Below are 18,725 nucleotides of genomic sequence, written 5' to 3'. Positions count from 1 at the left end.
TTGGAGAGTTATGTTGATGAGTTAGATATAGCTGAAAAACTACTTCAGTGAAATGGAAACAGCAGTGTGTTCTCACTGAACCAAGCTACTTGGCATGCTGCTGTAAATTCTGTGTAACTCACCAAATCAAGGCCATCCCCACCATATTGGGTTTTTTTTTAAATTCTAGAGTGAATAGTCGAACAATTGCACTTTAAGTAAATTACCCTCGGGAATTAGCATCACAGAGCGGTTTTGGCAAAAGAACCACTGAAATACCTCAGCAGGCCGACCAGAACCCATTGGGGCCAGGTGGTGGTGGTGGGGGGGGGGGGGCGGGGGAGGAGGAGGAAAAAAAAGAGAAATAGTCACTGTTCACATCAACGACTTTCAAACAGTTCAGTAAATCAAAGCCCTCAAATTAGCGAGCAAATGAATTTGACAAGTAACACAAGAATGAGCAAGTTCTATATATAGAGGGAGGGCATGCATAAAATAATTCACACATCCACAATGTTGGTTATCAAGTGCAGTTGTAAGGTTCCATTGAAACTTCAGGCAGTGTTCAAAATAATAAACAGCCTTACAAGCTTTCTCTGCATGGGTTGCAATCGTTTCATCCAGGCAACCACAGAATGCAATCTTGCTGTTTGGCTTCTACATGGTTTTAGGACTAGCTACCCAGGTATTAGGTAGTGGCAGTGCTTGGTTTCTGAACAACTGGCAGCAGTGATCACCTACACTTACAGATCACTGGCTTCCCATCTTCAAAGGTGTGAAAGATCTTCTCCTACCATCATGACACCCAACAGGTACAGCTTCAGAAAGCTTAAATTCTGATCACTTCCACTCCCCTTCCAATTATTACTATTTGGATAAATATTTCTCTCCTTCCATAATTCAGGAAGGCCACAGCCCGTTTCCTGCAATCACATAGCTTTTGTATCCTCTCAATATACGAGACACACTATTGTTTGTCAAATGCTCTTCATTTCCACATTCACCCTTGTATTTATCACGCTGTGGTTAAGGTCAAAGTTCTAGCTTGCACTCACCATGTCAAAAATTCTGGTTTATTTTCTTTCCTAAAACCTTAGAGATGCTGTTCCATTCTCCAGAGATCAATCTTATCTTTGATTGATCACTACCACATTAGCATGCCCTTCACTGACGACTAGCTGCAAGACTCGTACCTGTGCTTGCTACCATTTGTATTAAAATGGTGCTTCAGTTTAAGAGAATTCAGGAATCTAAGTAGATGAAAAGAAAGTTGCATCACTAAATACAAGACAAAAAGGACTTAATGACATTGTTTACAGTGCTTGGCCATGAAAACTGAATGGGAGACTTTCACACCAAAAAGATATATCCCTCTTTATCAACCAGGAAGTCATGCACTGGGACCCACCAGTTCATCTGCAGCATTGGGAGATTGGAATCCACCAGTTAGCATCGGTCTGGGCTCGCTTCTCAGCCTTTGGGTTAAGATCAGGGGTAGTAGTACAGACTGCAAATTTCAGGCAGTACAACGGCTGAGACTTGCAGAAAAGGATGATCAGCAAATCAAGCAGTAGTTCTGAAGGTAAAAGTGGTAGTGATCAGGGATAGTCTATCTGATCACAAACTGAGAAGGAAGGATGGATACGGGAGTGGTAGATAGGGGAGCTCAATGGACAGACAGAAGCTGAAGAGCTGACCAGGATACACGGTGGGGCAGAGGGAAATGAGCATGTAGTTATGCAAGTGTATGTCTGCACGTATCTGTCCATCCATGCAGTATTCCAAATACCCCCGGAGTCCTGGACATCCATCCCATTCGACCAAGCCCTCACTGCCAAGATCACGTGTCATGGCCTACCAACATTAAAAGAATTAACAGAGACAGTTTCCATTCCATCGATCTAAAATGTAAGCAAGTCACAATTTAAATGGCAACTGACTATCCTTGTTACTAAGAGGTGAGGATCGACCCAAGAAAATGAGAGCACACAGCGTGAATGGAATAATTCTAGACTTTTAATACAGCTTGAAAACCATCCGTAGTATTTGATGTTCCACGTCAACTATTATTTACAGCCAGCAAAAACAAAACTGACAATCTCCTTGAAATAAAACAGCGTACTTGAGGCAAAACTACTGATTCGCTGCTTCACAGGCATCGATCCAATCACTGTATACATCCACTGGCTCCGACAGATCTGAGCAGCAGTTAAAGAAAAGCCATCTGTGATGGTGAACAATGGTAGTTAACTATTATCCAAGTAACAAGTGGCACAACTCTCCTCAAGCTGGAGAGTTAATGGAGTTCCAAGATGGAAGAGATTTATGTAGCTGGATAGGAACAAAAAGAGGTGCATTTAATCTCAAATTATTGGCTTTCAGAGTCTGTGAACACAATGTTAGTGTTTGAACATAACTAAATATGTGTTTGCATGCAGGCAGCCAAGTTCTGGGGAGAAGCTAGTTTATGGTGGGAGGACTGGAAAGGAGCCTTGGAAGGCAAACTGAATTGTAATGAACTCCCTATCACCTAACTTAAGCTGGCCACTTACCTGATGTTCAAAGCCCGAGAAGCTCAACTATATTTTGTAGAGTATCAAACCAGTGGCTTTTGTTAGCGCTACAGATGATTCACACTGCCAGAATTCCTTTTTCTCCTTGCAACACACACACAGAATGCTGGAAGAACTCAGCAGGCCAGGCAGCATTTATGAAAAAAGTAAACAGTCAACATTTTGGGCTGAAATCCTTCATCAGAAGTCAACTGTTTACTCTTTTCCATTGATGCTGCCTGCCCTGCTGAATTCCTCCAGCATTTTGTATGTGATGTTTAGGATTTCCAGCATCTGCAGACTTTGTGTTTGTTCCTTATTCTCCCGAGTCCGCGACTCACAGCACAACTCGTGCATCCGAAAAAGCAGCTGCTTTTACAACCACAATGTCATCTGTCACTTCTTTACAAAAATGTCAGTTCATTTTGTGCAATCTGAGCACCACCCAAGATTCTGCCCATTCCCGTTGCCTCATTTACTTCAGCCCATCTCATCAGCACCTTTGATACTCTATTGTATTCCAAAGAGCTTCTGTCTGGCCCCCCAGCCTATCCAGTGGTCTGTTGCTCATTCCCTATTTATGCCCGTGTGGGCACATGGCCAAGTGGTTAAGGCATTGGACTAGCGACCTGAAGGTCGTGAGTTCGAGCCCCAGCCGAGGGAACGTGTTGTGTCCTTGAGCAAGGCACTTAATCACACATTGCTCTGCGATGACACCGGTGCCAAGCTGTATGGGTCCTAATGCCCTTCTCTTGGACAACATTGGTGTCGTGGAGAGGGGAGACTTGCAGCATGGGCAACTGCTGGTCTTCCATACAACCTTGCCCAGGCCTGTGCCCTGGAGAGTGAAGACTTTCCAGGCGCAGATACATGGTCTCGCAAGACTAACGGATGCCTATTATTTATGCCCACTTGATTTCCTAATAATTCTCATTTAAAACTGTTCAATCTTTTCATAACTTTTTCCATCTCCAAGCTAAAATATATGAACCCACATAGAGCATTGCCCCCACTGGAGTTGTACAGATCCATTCCCCTTAACCACCACCAGCAATTTCACCTTCAGCCATCTTGGCCTTTGGCCCCATGCTCCACCAAAAATCCCACCTCCTGCAAAAACTACATATCCTCTGAATGCACCATTTTCTCAGACATCCACTTTTATCCAACAGGGTCTCCAAAGTACCTTGGAAGTTACTATTTTCATTAAATTGATACAAGCTGTGCATAGAAACCCAGATAAAAAGAACTTTAGTAAGAGCCCGAACGATTGGGCTGAATGACTGAATAGTCCCCAAAATGTCTGCAACCGTCACTTTAAAATAAGGATACATGTTATTGGGGTCTGGAATTCTTCTAAACATACGGTGCAAGATATGATACCAGTGTTCCGTGCACGATCCCTGGAAAACAGAAGGGAACAAAATAATTTAAAAAATAGCATTTTAAAACACGTGACCATTCCAATGTAAAAAAAATTAAAGCATTATTTTGCAACTCTCTTCTGTGGTACGTGGGTAACTGCATATGAAGAGATGCTGGCAAAATATACTTGAATTTGTAGTCACTGAAAAAACATGTTCAACTTCTGGCTTGCAATCTTTGGGACAAATAGTAATTCAATTATATTTCTCTCCCCCCCCCCCCCACTGCAAAAAGCCACAATTTCATGACTGGCTAAGATTTGCAAGTAGCAATTTTGAAAGAAAAGGAAGATTTCCATTAAATTTAGCTGAATGAATTAAAACTGCACAATCATACAAGATTTGCGATAAACTCTGTACATTTAAAGGAAAATACAGTCGTCTTCTGTTTTATTATGTCACAAGGATATCAAGCGGTATTTCTGAGATGCAGAGAAATTAGGATTAAATTATTTGTTACATAATGCAAACCATTCAATTACACATGACATATAACGTGTTAAGGAACTAGAGCTGCAGTTCAATGACCTTCGGCTCATACAGGAAACAGAGGTCGTGATAGATAGAAGGTAAAGGGAGGTAGTCACCCCTCAACAATAAATATACTGCTTTGTATACCGTTTGCGGGGGGGGGCAAAGAGACAATCTACCGGGCAAAGCAACTGGGTCTCTGGCACTGTGGCTCAGAAGGGAAGAGGAGAGGAGAGGACTGCAGTAGTGACAGAGGATTCCATAGTTAGAGGAATAGACACCAGATCTTGTGGATCCAATAGATACAACCAGATAGTATATTTTCTCCCAGGTGCAAGGGTCAGGGACATCTCGGATTAGGTCCATGGCATTCTAAAGTGGGAGGATGAGCAGCCAGAAGTCTTGGTACATATTGGCACCAATAACATAGGCAGGAAAAGAGGGGAGGTCCTGAAGAATGAATTTAAGGAGTTGGGTGAAAGCTGAAAAGCAGGACCTTCAGGGTGGTAATCTCTGGTTGGCTGCCCGTGCCACATGCCAGTAAGGGCAAGAACAGGATGATTCTGGCAGATGAATGCGTGGCTGAGGAACTGGTGCAGGAGGGAGATTTTCAGATTTCCGGATCATTGGGATTTCTTTTGGGGAATGGATGACCTGTGCAAGAGACAGGTTACACCTGAACCTGAGGGGAGCAATATCCTTGTGGGCAGGTTTGCCAGAACCATTGGGAAGATAATTTGGTGGGGAATGGGAAACTGAGGCCGAGGATGGGGCAGTTGGTATACACGCAGAGATTGTCAGGAAGGAGAGGCAGATTGTAAGGCAAAATTGCAGTCAGTGGAATGAGTTGCAATGTAATAGAGATAGAGAAGGGTCACGCTCAGACTGATGGTTTGAGATGTGTCTAATTTAATGCAAGGAATATTATGAACAAAGCAGATGAGCTTAGAGCATGGATCAGTACTTGGAGCTGTGATGTTGCAGCCATTACAGAGACTTGGATGGTTCAGAGGCAGGAATGGTTACTTAGAGTGCCAGGCTTTAGGTGTTTCAAGAAGGACAGGGAGGGAGGCAAAAGAGGTGGGGGCATGGCACTGTTGATCAGAGATAGTGTCACGGCTGCAGAAAAGGAGGAAATCATGGAGGGATTGTCTACTGAGTCTCTGTGGGTGGAAGTTAAGAACAAGAAGGGGTCAATAACTCTACTGGGTATTTTTAAAGACCACCCAATAATAACAGGGACATCCAGGAGCAGATAGGGAGAGAGATTTTGGAAAGGTGTAATAATAACAGGGTTGTAGTGGTGGGAGATTTTCATTTCCCAAATATCGACTTGCATCTTCCTACAGCAAGGGGTTTAGAAGGGGTGGAGTTTGTTAGGTGTGTTCAGGAAGGTTTCTTGACACAATATAGGTTACAATACAGGAACTTGGAAGCATAAGTTGGGAACAGATGTTCTCAGGGAAATGTTTGGGATATTTGCATGGAGTTTTGCACAGGTACGTTCCAACGAGACAGGGAAAGGATGATAGGGTACAGGAAACAGTGTAAAAAGATTGGTGTAAATCTAGTCAAGAAGAAAAGCTTACAAAAGGTTCAAAAAAAAAACAACAACAACAACTAGGTAATGATAGAGATCTAGAAGATTATAAGGCTAACAGGAAGGAGCTTAAGAATGAAATTAGGAGCGCCAGAAGGGGCCATGAGAAGGCCTTGGCAGACAGGATTAAGGAAAACCCCCCAGACATTCTAAAAGTATGTGAAGAGCAAGAGGATAAGAGAGGAGAGAATAGGACCAAACAAGTGTGACAGTGGAAAACTGTATGGAACCAGAAGAGATAGCAGTGGTACTTATTGAATACTGAAGCAAAGTATTCATTACAGAAAAGGATCTTGGCGATTGTAGGGATGACTGACAGTGGACTGAAAAGCTTCAGCAGGCAGATATTAAGAAAGAGGATGTGCAGGAGCTTTTGGAAAGCATCAAGCTGGAGAAGTCACTGGGACCGGACAAGATGTACACCAGGCTACTGTGGGAGGCGAGGGAGGAGATTGCTGAGCCTCTGGCGATGATCTTTGCATTATCAATGGGGACGGGAGAGGTTCCGGATTGGAGGATTGCAGATGTTGTTCCATTATTCAAGAAAGGGAGGTAGCCCAGGAAATTGTAGACCAGTGAGCCTTACTTCAGTGGTTGGCATGTTGATGGAAAAGATCCTGAGAGGCAGGATTTATGAACATTTGGAGAGACATAATATGATTAGGAATAGTCAGCATGGCTTTGTAAAAGACAGGTTGTGCCTTTATGAGCATGATTGAATTTTTTGAGGATGTGGCTAAACACATTGATGAAGGTAGAGCAGTAGATGTAATGTATATGGATTTCAGCAAGGCATTTGACAAGGTACCCCATGCAAGGCTTATTAAGTAAGGAGGCATGGGATCCAAAGGGACATTGCTTTGTGGATCCAGAACTGGCTTGCCCACAGAAGGCAAAGAGTCGTTGTAGACGGGTCATATTCTGCATGGAGGTCGGTGACCAGTGGTTTACCTCAGAGATCTGTACTGGGACCCCTACTCTTCATCATTTTTATAAATGACCTGGATGAGGAAGTGGAGGAATGGGTTAGTAAATTTGCTGATGACACAAAGGTTGGGGGTGTTGTGGATAGTGTGGAGGGCTGTCAAGAGATTACAGCGGGACATTGATAGGATGCAAAACTGGGCTGAGAAGTGGCAGATGGAGTTCAACCCAGATAAGTGTGAACCAGTTCATTTTGGTAGGTCAAGTATGATGGCAGAATATAGTATTAGTGGCCAGACTTGGCAGTGTGGAGGATCAGAGCGATTTTGGGGTCAGAGTCCATAGGACACTCAAAGCTGCTGCACAGGTTGACTCTGTGGTTAAGGTGGCATACAGTGCATTGGCCTTCATCAATCATGGGATTGAGTTTAGGAGCCAAGAGGTAATGTTGCAGCTGAATAGGACCCTGGTCAGACCCCACTTGGGAGTACTATGCGCCGTTCTGATCACCTCATTATAGGAAGGATGTGGAAACCATAGAAAGGGTGCAGAGGAGATTTACACAAATGTTGCCTGGATTGGGGAGCATGCCTTATGAGAATAGGTTGTGAGAACTCGGCCTTTTCTCCTTGGAGTGACGGAGGATAAGAGGTGACCTGATAGAGGTGTACAAGATGAGAGGTATTGATCGTGTGGATAGTCAGAGGCTTTTTCCCCCCAGGGCTGAAATGGCTAGCACGAGAGGGCACAGTTTTAAGGTGCTTGGAAGTAGGTACAGAGGAGATGTCAGGGGCAGTTTTTTTTTGAATAAAAAAACATGCAGAGAGCGGTGAGTGCGTGGAATGGGCTGCTGGCACGGTGATGGCAGCCGATATGATAGGGTCTTTTAAGAGACTCCTGGACAGGTACATGGAGCTTAGAAAAATAGAGGGCTATGGATAACCCCAAGTAATTTCTAAGACAAGGGCATGTTCGGCACAGTTTTGTGGGCCAAAGCGCCTGTAGTGTGCTGTAGGCTTTCTATGTTTCTATAATATCAAGGGGATACCAAATGTTTTTCAGATATATAAAGTATAAAGGAGAGGCGAAAGTAGATATCAGACCACTGGACAGGTAGTAATGGGGACAAGGAAATAGCAGACAATCTGAACAAGTATTTCGCATCACTCTTCACTGTGGAAGATACTAGCAGTATATAGGAATTCAAGAATGTCAGGGGGCAGAAGTGAGTACTATGCTATTACTAGGGAGAAGGTGCTTGGGAAGCTGAAAGCTCTGAAGGTAGTTAAGTCACCTGGACTAGATGAACTACACTACAGGGTTCTGAAAGAGGTAGCTGAAAAAATTGGAGGCATTAGTAATGATCTTTCAAAAATCACTAGATTCTGGCAAAATGGCACTCCACTCTTCAAAAAGGGAGGGAAGCAAAATAAAGGAAATTATATGCCAGTCAGCCTGACCTCAGTGGTCGGAAAGATGTTGGAATCGATTGTTAAGGATAAGGTTTTGGAGTACTTGGAGGTACATGATACAATAGGCCAAAGTCAGCATAGTTTCCTTAAGGGAAATTCTTGCCCAACAAATATGTTGGAATTCTTTGAGGAAATCACAAACAGGACAGAGGAGAAACCAGTGAATATTGTATACTTGGATTTTCAGAAGGCCTTTGATAAGGTGCTGCACATGAGGCTGCTTAGCCGGCTAAGAGCCCATGGTATTACAAAAAGATACTAGCATGAATAGAGCATTGTCTGACTTGCAGGAGACAGAGAGGGGGAACGAAGGGAGCCTTTTCTGATTAGCTGCTGATAACTAGTGCTATTCCACATGAGTCAGTGTTGGGACCGTTTGTTTTACTTTGTATGTCAATGATTTGAATGATGGAATTGATGGCTTTGTGGGAAGTTTGCAGATGGTACAAAGATAGGTGGAAGGGCAGCTGGTGTTAAGGAAGCACGGAGGCTGCAGAAGGACCAAGGCAGATTCGGAGAATGGGCAAAGAAGTGGCAAATGAAACACTTCGTTGGGAATTGTATGGTCATGCAAGAAGAAATAAAAGCATAAGCTGTTATCTAAACAGGGGAAAATACAAAAAATCTGAGCTGCAAAGGGACTTGGGAGTCCTCCTGCAAGATTCTCTAAATGTTAACTTGCAGGTTGAGTTGGTAGTGAGAAAGGCAAATGCAATGCTAACATTCATTTCAAGAGGACTAGATGTGATGTTAAGACTTTATAAAGCACTGGTGAATTGAATTGACTTTATGACTTACATCCTTCATATACATGAGTAAAAATCTATGTTACGTCTCCATCTAAATGTGCAACGTGCAATTTATAGTAATTTATAATAAACAGCATGTACAACAGGACAGTCAATATAACATAGAAATACAGTTGTGTCAGCATGAATTAATCAGTCTGGTGGAAGATGCTGTCCCGGAGCCTGTTAGTCTTGGTTTTTATGCTGTTGTACTGTTTCCCGGATGGAGCAGCTGGAACAGTTTGTGGTTGGGGTGACTCAGGTCCCCAATGATTCTTTGGGCCCTTCTTACACACCTGTCTTTGTAAATATACTGGAGTGGGAAGTATACATCTACAGATGCGCTGGGCTGTCCGCACCACTGTCTGCAGAGTCCTGCGATTAAGGGAATTACAGTTCCCATACCAGGCAGTGATGCAGCCCGTCAGGATGTTCTCAATCTACAGGATGCCCCTGTAGAAAGTTCTTGGATTTGTGGGCCATACCAAACTTCTTCAACCATCTGAGGTGAAAGAGGCGCTATTGTGCCTTTTTCACCACACAGCCGGTATGCATAGACCACATCAGATCCTCAGTGATGTTTATGCCGAGGAACTTAAAGCTGTTCACCCTCTCAACCCCAGATCCATTGATGTCAATAGGGGCTAGCCTATCTCCATTCCTCCTGTAGTCCACAACCAGCTCCCTTGTTTTTGCAACATTGAGGGAGAGGTTGCTTTCTTGACACCATGGTCAGAGTGATGACAACTTCTCTGTAGGCTGCCTCGTTATTATTTGAGATTAGGCTAATCAGTGTAGTGTCATCAGCAAACTTAATTAGTAGATTGGAACTGTGGGTGGCGACACAGTCATGGGTATACAGAGAGTAAAGGAGGGGGTTTAGGACACAGTCCTGAGGGGCACCTGCATTGAGGGTCAGAGGTGAGGAAGCCCACCGTTACCACCTGTCAGCAATCTGACAGGAAGTCCAGGATCCAGCTACACAAGGCAGGATGAAGGCTGAGGTCTCTGAGCTTCTTGTCAAGCCTGGAGGGAATTAATGCTGAACTGTAGTCCAAGAATAGCATTCTCACATAAACATCCTTCTTCTCCAGATGAGTAAGGACATGTGTAGAGCTGTGGTAAAGCCTCACTTGGAGTATTGAGAGCAGTTTTGGGCACTTTATCCAAGAAAGGATGTGCTGACATTGGAGAGAGTTCAGAGACGGTCCATGTGAGGATGATTCCAGGAAGAAAGTTATCATATGAGGAGTGTTTGATGGCCCTGGACCTGTACTCACTGGAATTTGGTAGAATGGGGGGTGGGGGAAGAATCTCACTGAAACCTATTGAATGTCAAAAGGCCTCAGCAGAGTGGATATGGAGAGGATATTGCCTTTGGTGAGGGATTCTAGGAACAGAGGGCACAGCCTCAGAATAGAGGCACATCCACTTGGAAGGAAGTTGAGAAGGAATTTCTTTAGCCAGAGGGTGATGAATTTGTGTAATGTGTTGCCAGATGGCTGTAGAGGACAGGTCATTGGATATATTTAAGGTGGAGGTTGATAGATTGATATGTAGGTTATAGGGAGAAAGCAGGAGAATGTGGTTGAGAGGGAAATGGATCAGCCATGATCAAATGGCAGAGCAGACTCCATGGGCTGAATGGCCTAATTCTGCTCTCATGTTATGCTCTTGCATCCTAGATCCTCAACCAATAGGATTTAATCAAACCTTTTGGAGATGGGAATCACAGGATAGTATATGCCACGCTGTACAGCAGTACCATTTTGTGTACCATTCATACAGTACAGATATAATCCAGCTCACAGACAACAGAAATACCACCAAAAGTCAGTGATACAAAATAAAAACATCATTCAGCTCTTAAATCCCCCATCCAACAATTGAAATATGTAAAGGAACAACAAACAAATGTACCAATTTCAAAATGTTTTACCCCTTATGGTACCACCAAGGCATACTCACATTTGCTAACATAAGACATTATACTTACATCTTAACATCACATGACTTTTCATGGTTACAGAATGGACAAGTGAACTGTGTTTCTAATGTGCCAAGCACTTTCTTCTTGGTTGGAGGCTTTCTCTTCGATTTCCTGCGGCCCATTGAAACTTCTGCGAAGGAAAGGCAATGGGAAAGTGTTTCAAAGAATTCTGAATCTTGTAATCATATAGCATTAAGGAAAGCTGCCATTGCTGCTTGCCAATGTTTGCAGAAAAATGTGAGCATCCTGTTGTGTCACAAAATTACTGCACACCCTTCACAAACTTCATGAAATATTGTCATGAGTAATGACTTGAACTGAGGGAAATGGAACAGATGTGCTGAGATAGTTAGGATGGATTTTCCAGTGATAGGCCTTTTCCTGTTCAAAGGCATTGGTCCTTCCATGCCAGACTGTTATGCAACTCCCATAAAAAAATAAGAAACCTCAGAGAAATTATGCTAGTGATAGTGAATAGAAATAGAAGACCAAGGCTACTGAGAACTTTGGATACAGCTGAGAACTCCCAACAGTCAATCGAGATCAGGAGTATATTTGGGTCAGCAAGTGCAAAGGCAAATGAGATTATCTAAATTAGGAAAGAGGGGGTGAAGCTTTAGAGGATCTCCAGTTTACAGAAGGTACAGCAAAACATTTTAGTTGTAATCTTTATGAAGAGACGGGGATTACATCAAATGGGTAATCATTCACTGTGTTAACATTAACTCCCCATTTATTGAATTTAAGAGGCTTGTGTATTTTGCAACATCTAATATACTCCAACTATATATCACATTCATTTCAATGTACAGTACGTTTACATTGAAAAGGGGCAAAGTAGTGCAGTGGTTAGCACAACACTTTACAGTACCAGCAAGCCAGGATCAACTCTCGCTCGGCCTGCAAGGGAGTTTGCATGTTTTCACGGCTTTCCTCCGGGTGCTCTGGTTTCCTCCCACATTCCAAAGACGTACCGATTGGCACATTAATTGTCCCATGACTAGGCTCAGGTTGATGTGGGGAATTGCCGGGCAGCGCGGCTCGAAGGGCCGGAAGAACCTACTTCGCGCTGTGTGTCAATAAACATTAACGTTAAAAAGAAATTAATGGTCAGAGGTACAGTCACTTAATTGAAGATTTAGTGATGGAGGTAAAAACCATTTCAACATTAAGAATAGGCTGCATTGGCAAGGTGAATTGGAAAAATAAAATATATGGGAAAAACTGACACAAAGATCAAGATTATTTCAACAGTTTCTTCTAAGCCAACAACTCCTACCACCCATGACAAGAGGAGCAGGTAAATGGAAGGGCAATGTGATGGTGTTCCTAAGTTACACATCAGTTTGACTTGAAAATATCACTGCACTTTGATCATTGCTAGATTTAAATTCCTGGATCTCCCAATCCCCACCCCACCCAGTGTATAAATGTCCTCCGCAGACTCATGCGCCATTTCCAAATTATGACTCACCACACTACCTTGTCAAGGGCATTTAGGGATAGACAAGAATTCTTGGCATTACAATAACACCAACATCTGTAAAACTACTCTGGTGAATGAAAATTACCAATGTAGAGCAGCCAGCCCATCACTGTGTTTTTAAGTCTCTGTACAGACATATCTGCGCTCCCACAGCCTTTAAAAGTTGATCTGCAGAGAGCCTCCAAGCCACAGACGGTGGACTTCCTGTGCCATTGAAAAAGGACACGATCCCCTAATTGTTCTGAACCAAATTGGAAGGTTAAGAGGCAAAGTTTAAAGGCCTCAACATATAGGTAGGTATTCCTCTGGTTTCTAATTTAGTCCATAAAACCTTAAGATACAAGAGAAGATTTAGGCCATTTGGCCTATCGAGTCTGCTCTACCATTCCATGATGGCTGAATTATTATCCCTCTCAAATCCATTCTCCCTGTAACCTCTGACACTCTTCCGAATCAACCTCCACGTTAAAAATATAGAACAACTTGGCCCCCACAGTAGCAATGAATTCCAGAGATTCACCACCCTCTGACTGAAGAAACTTCTCTTCACCACTGCTCTAAAGGGACATCCTTTAATCTGAGTCTGTGCCCTCTAAAATATGCAAAATATCCAGCTTTAGCAACAAAGAATACAGACAATTCCTCATTGTTCAAACCAGGAACCTTCCTGCGTCAGACTATTAGTGTTTGAAATAATCCAGTTAGCAATGCAGAAGAGTTTTATGCAAATTGTTAAGCACCAGGGCTCAACTCCAAAAGAAGATTTATCAGCAGCAAGCATCAGCTTTCCCAGTGCGGCTTTACTCCGAACTTTCATCAATGCAGTTGTGACGTCTTGGAGCAATATCAACTCACAGTTCAATTATCAGGGGAAAAAAAATTGGAAGAGCTGAAGAGGTAAAGAGCCCAGCCAATCTCATATTATAGTCCAAATTGAAAATCACAGCTAAAGCTACTATTAATATCACTAACACAAGAATTTCTGTAGATGTTGCAAAACAACATATAATGTCAGAGGAACTGGAAGAGTAAGGCAGCATCTACGGAAATGAACAAATAGTCAACATTTCGGGCCAAGACCCTTCTTCAGGACTGAAAAGGAAGGGGGAAGACACCAGAATAAAAAGGGCGGGGGCAGGGGAAGGGAGATAGCTAGAAGGTGATAGGTGAAACCAGGGAAGGTAAAGGGCTCGAGAGGCAGGAATCTGATAGGAGAAGAGGGTGGACCATGGGAGATGGGGGCACCAGTGGGAAGTGATAAGCAGGTGAAAAGAGACAAAAGGCAAGAGGCTAGAGTAGGGAATAAAAGGAGGGGAGGCAAAATTAAAAGAAAAAAAATTTTGCCAGAAAGATAAATTGGTATTCATGCTATCAGGTTGGAGACTACCCATACAGAATATAAAGTGCTGTTCCTCCACCCTGACAGTGGCCTCATCGTGACACGAGGCCCCTAGACCGACATCTCATAACTGGAATGGGAATGGGAAATAAAAGGAAGTTCCACTTTGGCTATACCTGTTCCCACCCCATCTCCTGGGGGGACAAAAATAATGCTATTCCCTTTTCTCAGTTCTTTCATCTGCACCACATCTGTTCCTAGGATGACAGAATCCTTTCCAGGACATCAAGGATATCCTCAGTCTTAAAAAAAACATACAAACAGGATTTCCCTTCCTCCACCGTTGATGCTGCCCTCGCGCTCATCTCCGTCATTTCCCAGACATCTGTGCTTACCCCATTTAACCATTTGTCCTCACCTACCGCCCCATGAGCCTCTGCATCCAACACATCTCCATAACTTTTGCCCTCTCCAGAGCGATCCTACCACCAAACGCATCTTTCCCTGTGGAAAGCAGAGAGTGTGGGGATGGTATCGCTCCTCCAGGATTCCCTTGTGCATTTGTCCCTCCCCAGTTATCTCCCTCTTGCAAGCAACCAAAGTGCTACACCTGCCTATTGACCTGCACCTCCATTCAGGGTCCCAGTCCTTTCACCTGAGGTGCTCCCAGTGCAACCTCCTCTGCATTGGTAAGATGCATCGTAAATTGATGGACTGCTTTATCCAGCACCTCTGTTCCATCCGCCAAAAGTGGAACTTCCCAGTGGCCAAGCATTTTCTTTCTGATTCCCATTTGAACATGTCGATCCAAGGACTTCTCGTGTCACGATGAGGACACCATCAGGATGGAGAAGCAACACCTTGTATTCCGTCTAGGCAGCCTCCAACCTGACAGCATGAATATTGATTCCTCCTGCTGGTAAAGGAAAAGTTACCCCTCCCCTTCCTCTTCTATTCCTCACTCTGGCCTCTTACCTCTTCTCACCTGCCTGTCACTTCTCCCGGGACCCTTTCTCCCACTGTTCCGATCTCCTCTCCTATCAGATGCCTTCCTCTCCAGCCATTTACCTTCCCACCCACCTGGCCTCACCCATCTCCTTCAAGCTACCCTCCTTCCCCTCCCCCCCCCAATTTACTTTCCAATCCTGAAGGGTCTCAGCCCAAAACATCAATTGTTTGTTCATTTCCATGGATGCTGCCTGATCTGTTGAGTTCCTCCAGCATTTTGTGTGTGTCACTTTGTAAACATCACTTAGTACAAGATCCAAAGAACAACCTTTCCTCAAGCACGATTGGTTTTATTGCTTCAGGCAAACGCATGGACCCAAAACAAAATTAAAAGCAGCAAACACGAGGAAATCTGCAGATGCTGGAAATTCAAACAATACACACACAAAAAATGCTGGTGAACGCAGCAGGCGAGGTAGCATCTATAGGAAGAAGTACAGTTGATATTTCGGGCCGAGACGTCGACTGTACCTCTTGCTATGGATGCTGCCTGGCCTGCTGCGTTCACCAGCATTATTTGTGTGTGTTACTAAAATTAAAAGCGGTTTGAAGTAAAAGTGAATGTAGAAGGTCAAGGGTAAGATCACTACAGGGCAAGGAATTCCCCAGATTTATACTGGTGCAAGAATACACAATAGTTATTTACCCAATCTCCCACACACAGGGCATCAAATAGGTGGAAATTTGGTGCCGTGGACAAACCATTGTAGTCAGGCCTTGTAAACAGAATCATCCAAGCTCAATGGCAAAACTGACCTGTACACCAATGCAATTACAACTCAAGGCTTCTCTCAAAGTCCACTCAAGGTTGATGACCTCAGCTTCAGATCAGAGTATCAGCAACTTGACATGAGTAATTTCCAAGAGCATTTCACTCCCTGTGAAGAGATAGGGATTTTGATTACCTGAATAACGTGATATATAATTTTGCTATTATATTTATAAGATTTTAATTTTTTTAATAAAAATAAAGCCCAGACAAAATTGAAGTAAGGTTATCACATCTGAAGGTTTGATATCATAAAGAGGAGAGATTCTGCAGGTAACAACAGGAATTCTGCAGATGCTGGAAATTCAAGCAACACACATCAGTTGCTGGTGAACGCAGCAGGCCAGGCAGCATCTCTAGGAAGAGGTGCAGTCGACGTTTCAGGCAGAGACCCCTCAAGACCCCGGCCTGTTGCGTTCTTCCAACATTTTGTGTGTGTTGTTTGATACATGCTTGCAGGCAAGCCAAAGGTAGTGGTATGCTCAAGTTGGACTTCTGATACCACAACAGAAAAACAGGATACAAAAAGCTTTGGATTTCAGGAAAGTAGGGCCAAGAAACACAGTACCCCGGGAAGAGATACAGCAGGATGCTTCATCCGAGGGGCTGTCTGCAAATTCAACATAAAGCAAAGTTGCACTTATTTTGAAAGCAAGCATGCAAGCTAGCCTTCATGTCATAGCCAATTTTGGCAATTGAAAATTGATAGATAACAAATTAATATTCTATATTATAACACGTGTAAAGTGGTCAAGAGTAACCCAGACATCTCACCTCTCCCGGAAGTTCCGGGAGTCTCCTGCATATTAACAGTGGCTCCCTGATGCCCGCAAATTATATACAATGTTCCGGAAATTGATTTTTTTGAGAGCGAGCGCAAGAGCAAGAAAGCAAACGTGAGAGAGCGAGCGCAAGTGAGAGCAACCACAAGAGAGAGCGAGAGAGCGTGCGCAAGTGTTCTAAAAAAAAAGTCAGAGTGGCAGAGTGTTCCAAAAAAAGAAAATATAAAACATACGTCACCCCAGCCTACACTAAAGTGTACCTCTGCCTAATAGGGGTCAAAAATAATGACAGTGTTGCTCGCTGCACTGTTTGCAACAGTGACTTTTCTATTGCCCATGGTGGGTTAAGGCTGTAAAAGACATGTTGAGGTGAGTTTAACAGGTGTCATTCATTCATTAGCATAGCTAACGTTATTTAAACTAGCTGGCTAGCTGCTCAGGAGCTACTCTATTGCAGACATCCCACCTCTCCTGGAAGTTCCGGGAATCTCCCGCAAATTGATGGTGCTACCTCCCTGAAATGAGTTTTTGCAGGGTGGGATGTCTGGTAACCTTCAAATCTCACAAGTATTACACATTAAAAGGAGTTAACTAGCAGTCACATCAGCCAGTGGCACATATATGATATACTGAAATAAACCTTGCCCTACAGAGATCATTCAGATTATAAAGAATACACGTAATTGTTGGTGGTATGTGATAATGACTCTATGTAAAAGGGCTAATGGGGGAAACTGGATGCAGGCGGGAACAGCGCAATAGAGGAAGCCACCTAACGATGGAAGGGGAGGGCAGAGGGGTGCATGGAGGAAAAGTGAGGGCCAAGGCAACAAGTGAAACAGTAAACAACAGGAATTCTGCAGACGCTGGAAATTCAAGCAACACACATCAAAGTTGCTGGTGAACGCAGCAGGCCAGGCAGCATCTCTAGGAAGAGGTGCAGTCGACGTTTCGGGCCGAGGCCCTTCGTCAGGACTAACTGAAGGAAGAGCTAGTAAGAGATTTAGTAAGTGAAACAGTATTGCTGACATGAGCCAAAGAGGTTACTCGGAGTGTAGTGCAGGAATAACCAAAACGTGTTAACAACGTTGATCACTGGCCCAGTGATGCTGATGCAGAGATGGGGACAAGCTCGACAACCCAATTAAAAACACAACGTGCTGGTAACATCTGTTCAAAGAGAAAATGAGTCAAATGCTTTGGGCCAAAGACCGTTGTGCAGGAGGGATTATGAGGCCTAGAAGCCGAAGCCAATGGGGCCAAGCACCGAGGCCTCGGTACACAGAGGAAACCAGAATCGAATCGCCACTGTACACTGCACCGCCTGACTAAGAGCCTCCATCGGAACCTTCATCGCCCAGATACTACCCGGGCCGTCAAGAGCTCCCGCTAACTTTAGTTCGAACCGCGAACGAGCCCCAGTCCGCCCATCTACAATCCACTCTTATAAAACAAAAGCGACTGCGCGGCCATCTCATTTGCTGACTGCCTTGTCAATCAAACCTTTCACCTCTCATTCGTTGGAAGTCCTGTCTGTTTGAACACAGCAGCGCATTCTATTGGTCGATATAACCACCAATCATAGTTTCACCCCCATCACTCGCTCACCGTCGTCGCGACTTTGAAATTCCAGCCTTTATAATCTCACTCAAAATTTATCTGTAACGCATTCGAAACTCTTCTTAATACCTGAAGTTGAACCCCAACCGCTCGAGATTTCCAAACTCTTCCTCCGCCACCTCACTACCGAGCAACACCGGGCGGTATTCCAGGCAGCGGAAATCCTGCCTCTCTGCGCAATCTATTGGCTGCCGTATTCATAGCTCATCACTAATTGGTGCGCATCATTGTCAATTATCAATATGGATTTTCGGGGCGGACCATTTAGCTGACGTTACGTTTATGACGTTACGTCGGTTGTACAACCGTTGCATTTGAAATCGTGTTGTGTGGTGGATGCTGGTGTTCCCGGGCTTGGCCAATGTCCCCTCCTCTCTATCCCTCAGTATACCCTCCCTCACCCCTCAACACCACCTCTCCATCCCTCAGTATACCCTCCCTCACCCCTCAACACCACCTCTCCATCCCTCAGTATACCTCCCTCACCCCTCCAGCCATCAACACCACCTCTCCATCCCTCA

At 44.0% G+C, this 18,725-nt stretch overlaps 1 protein-coding gene across 2 annotated transcripts; it reads right to left on the bottom strand.

The window, feature by feature from the left end:
* Positions 1–1,977: 1,977 nt before the first annotated feature.
* Positions 1,978–18,362, bottom strand: elof1 (elongation factor 1). 2 transcript variants are annotated; one of them, XM_072248260.1, is made up of 5 exons: positions 18,274–18,362; positions 15,790–15,911; positions 11,207–11,330; positions 3,864–3,934; positions 1,978–2,177 (listed from the first exon to the last, which is right to left on the bottom strand). In XM_072248260.1, exons 3-5 carry the CDS (start codon positions 11,320–11,322, stop codon positions 2,113–2,115), a joined length of 252 nt encoding a protein of 83 aa, XP_072104361.1. In that variant the 5' UTR covers positions 11,323–11,330; positions 15,790–15,911; positions 18,274–18,362; the 3' UTR covers positions 1,978–2,112. The 2 variants fall into 2 exon arrangements, with proteins under 2 accessions (XP_072104361.1, XP_072104362.1); XM_072248261.1 differs by lacking the exon at positions 18,274–18,362 and adding an exon at positions 18,193–18,260.
* Positions 18,363–18,725: the final 363 nt, after the last annotated feature.

This window comes from Mobula birostris, chromosome 32 (genome assembly GCF_030028105.1).
Source record: "Mobula birostris isolate sMobBir1 chromosome 32, sMobBir1.hap1, whole genome shotgun sequence".
NCBI lineage: Eukaryota > Metazoa > Chordata > Chondrichthyes > Myliobatiformes > Myliobatidae > Mobula > Mobula birostris.
This window is presented reverse-complemented; position numbering and strand designations above follow the sequence as displayed.

Bases quoted from the DNA above. Each gene is read 5' to 3' on its own strand.
- elof1 (XM_072248260.1), bottom strand. From the start codon at position 11,322: ATGGGCCGCAGGAAATCGAAGAGAAAGCCTCCAACCAAGAAGAAAGTG. The intron at 3,935-11,206 runs GTAAGTATAATG...TCTGTTTTCCAG, and splicing joins AAGTCATGTGATGTTAAGAT to GGATCGTGCACGGAACACTG. The intron at 2,178-3,863 runs GTATCCTTATTT...ACTGCTGCTCAG, and splicing joins ATTCCAGACCCCAATAACAT to ATCTGTCGGAGCCAGTGGAT.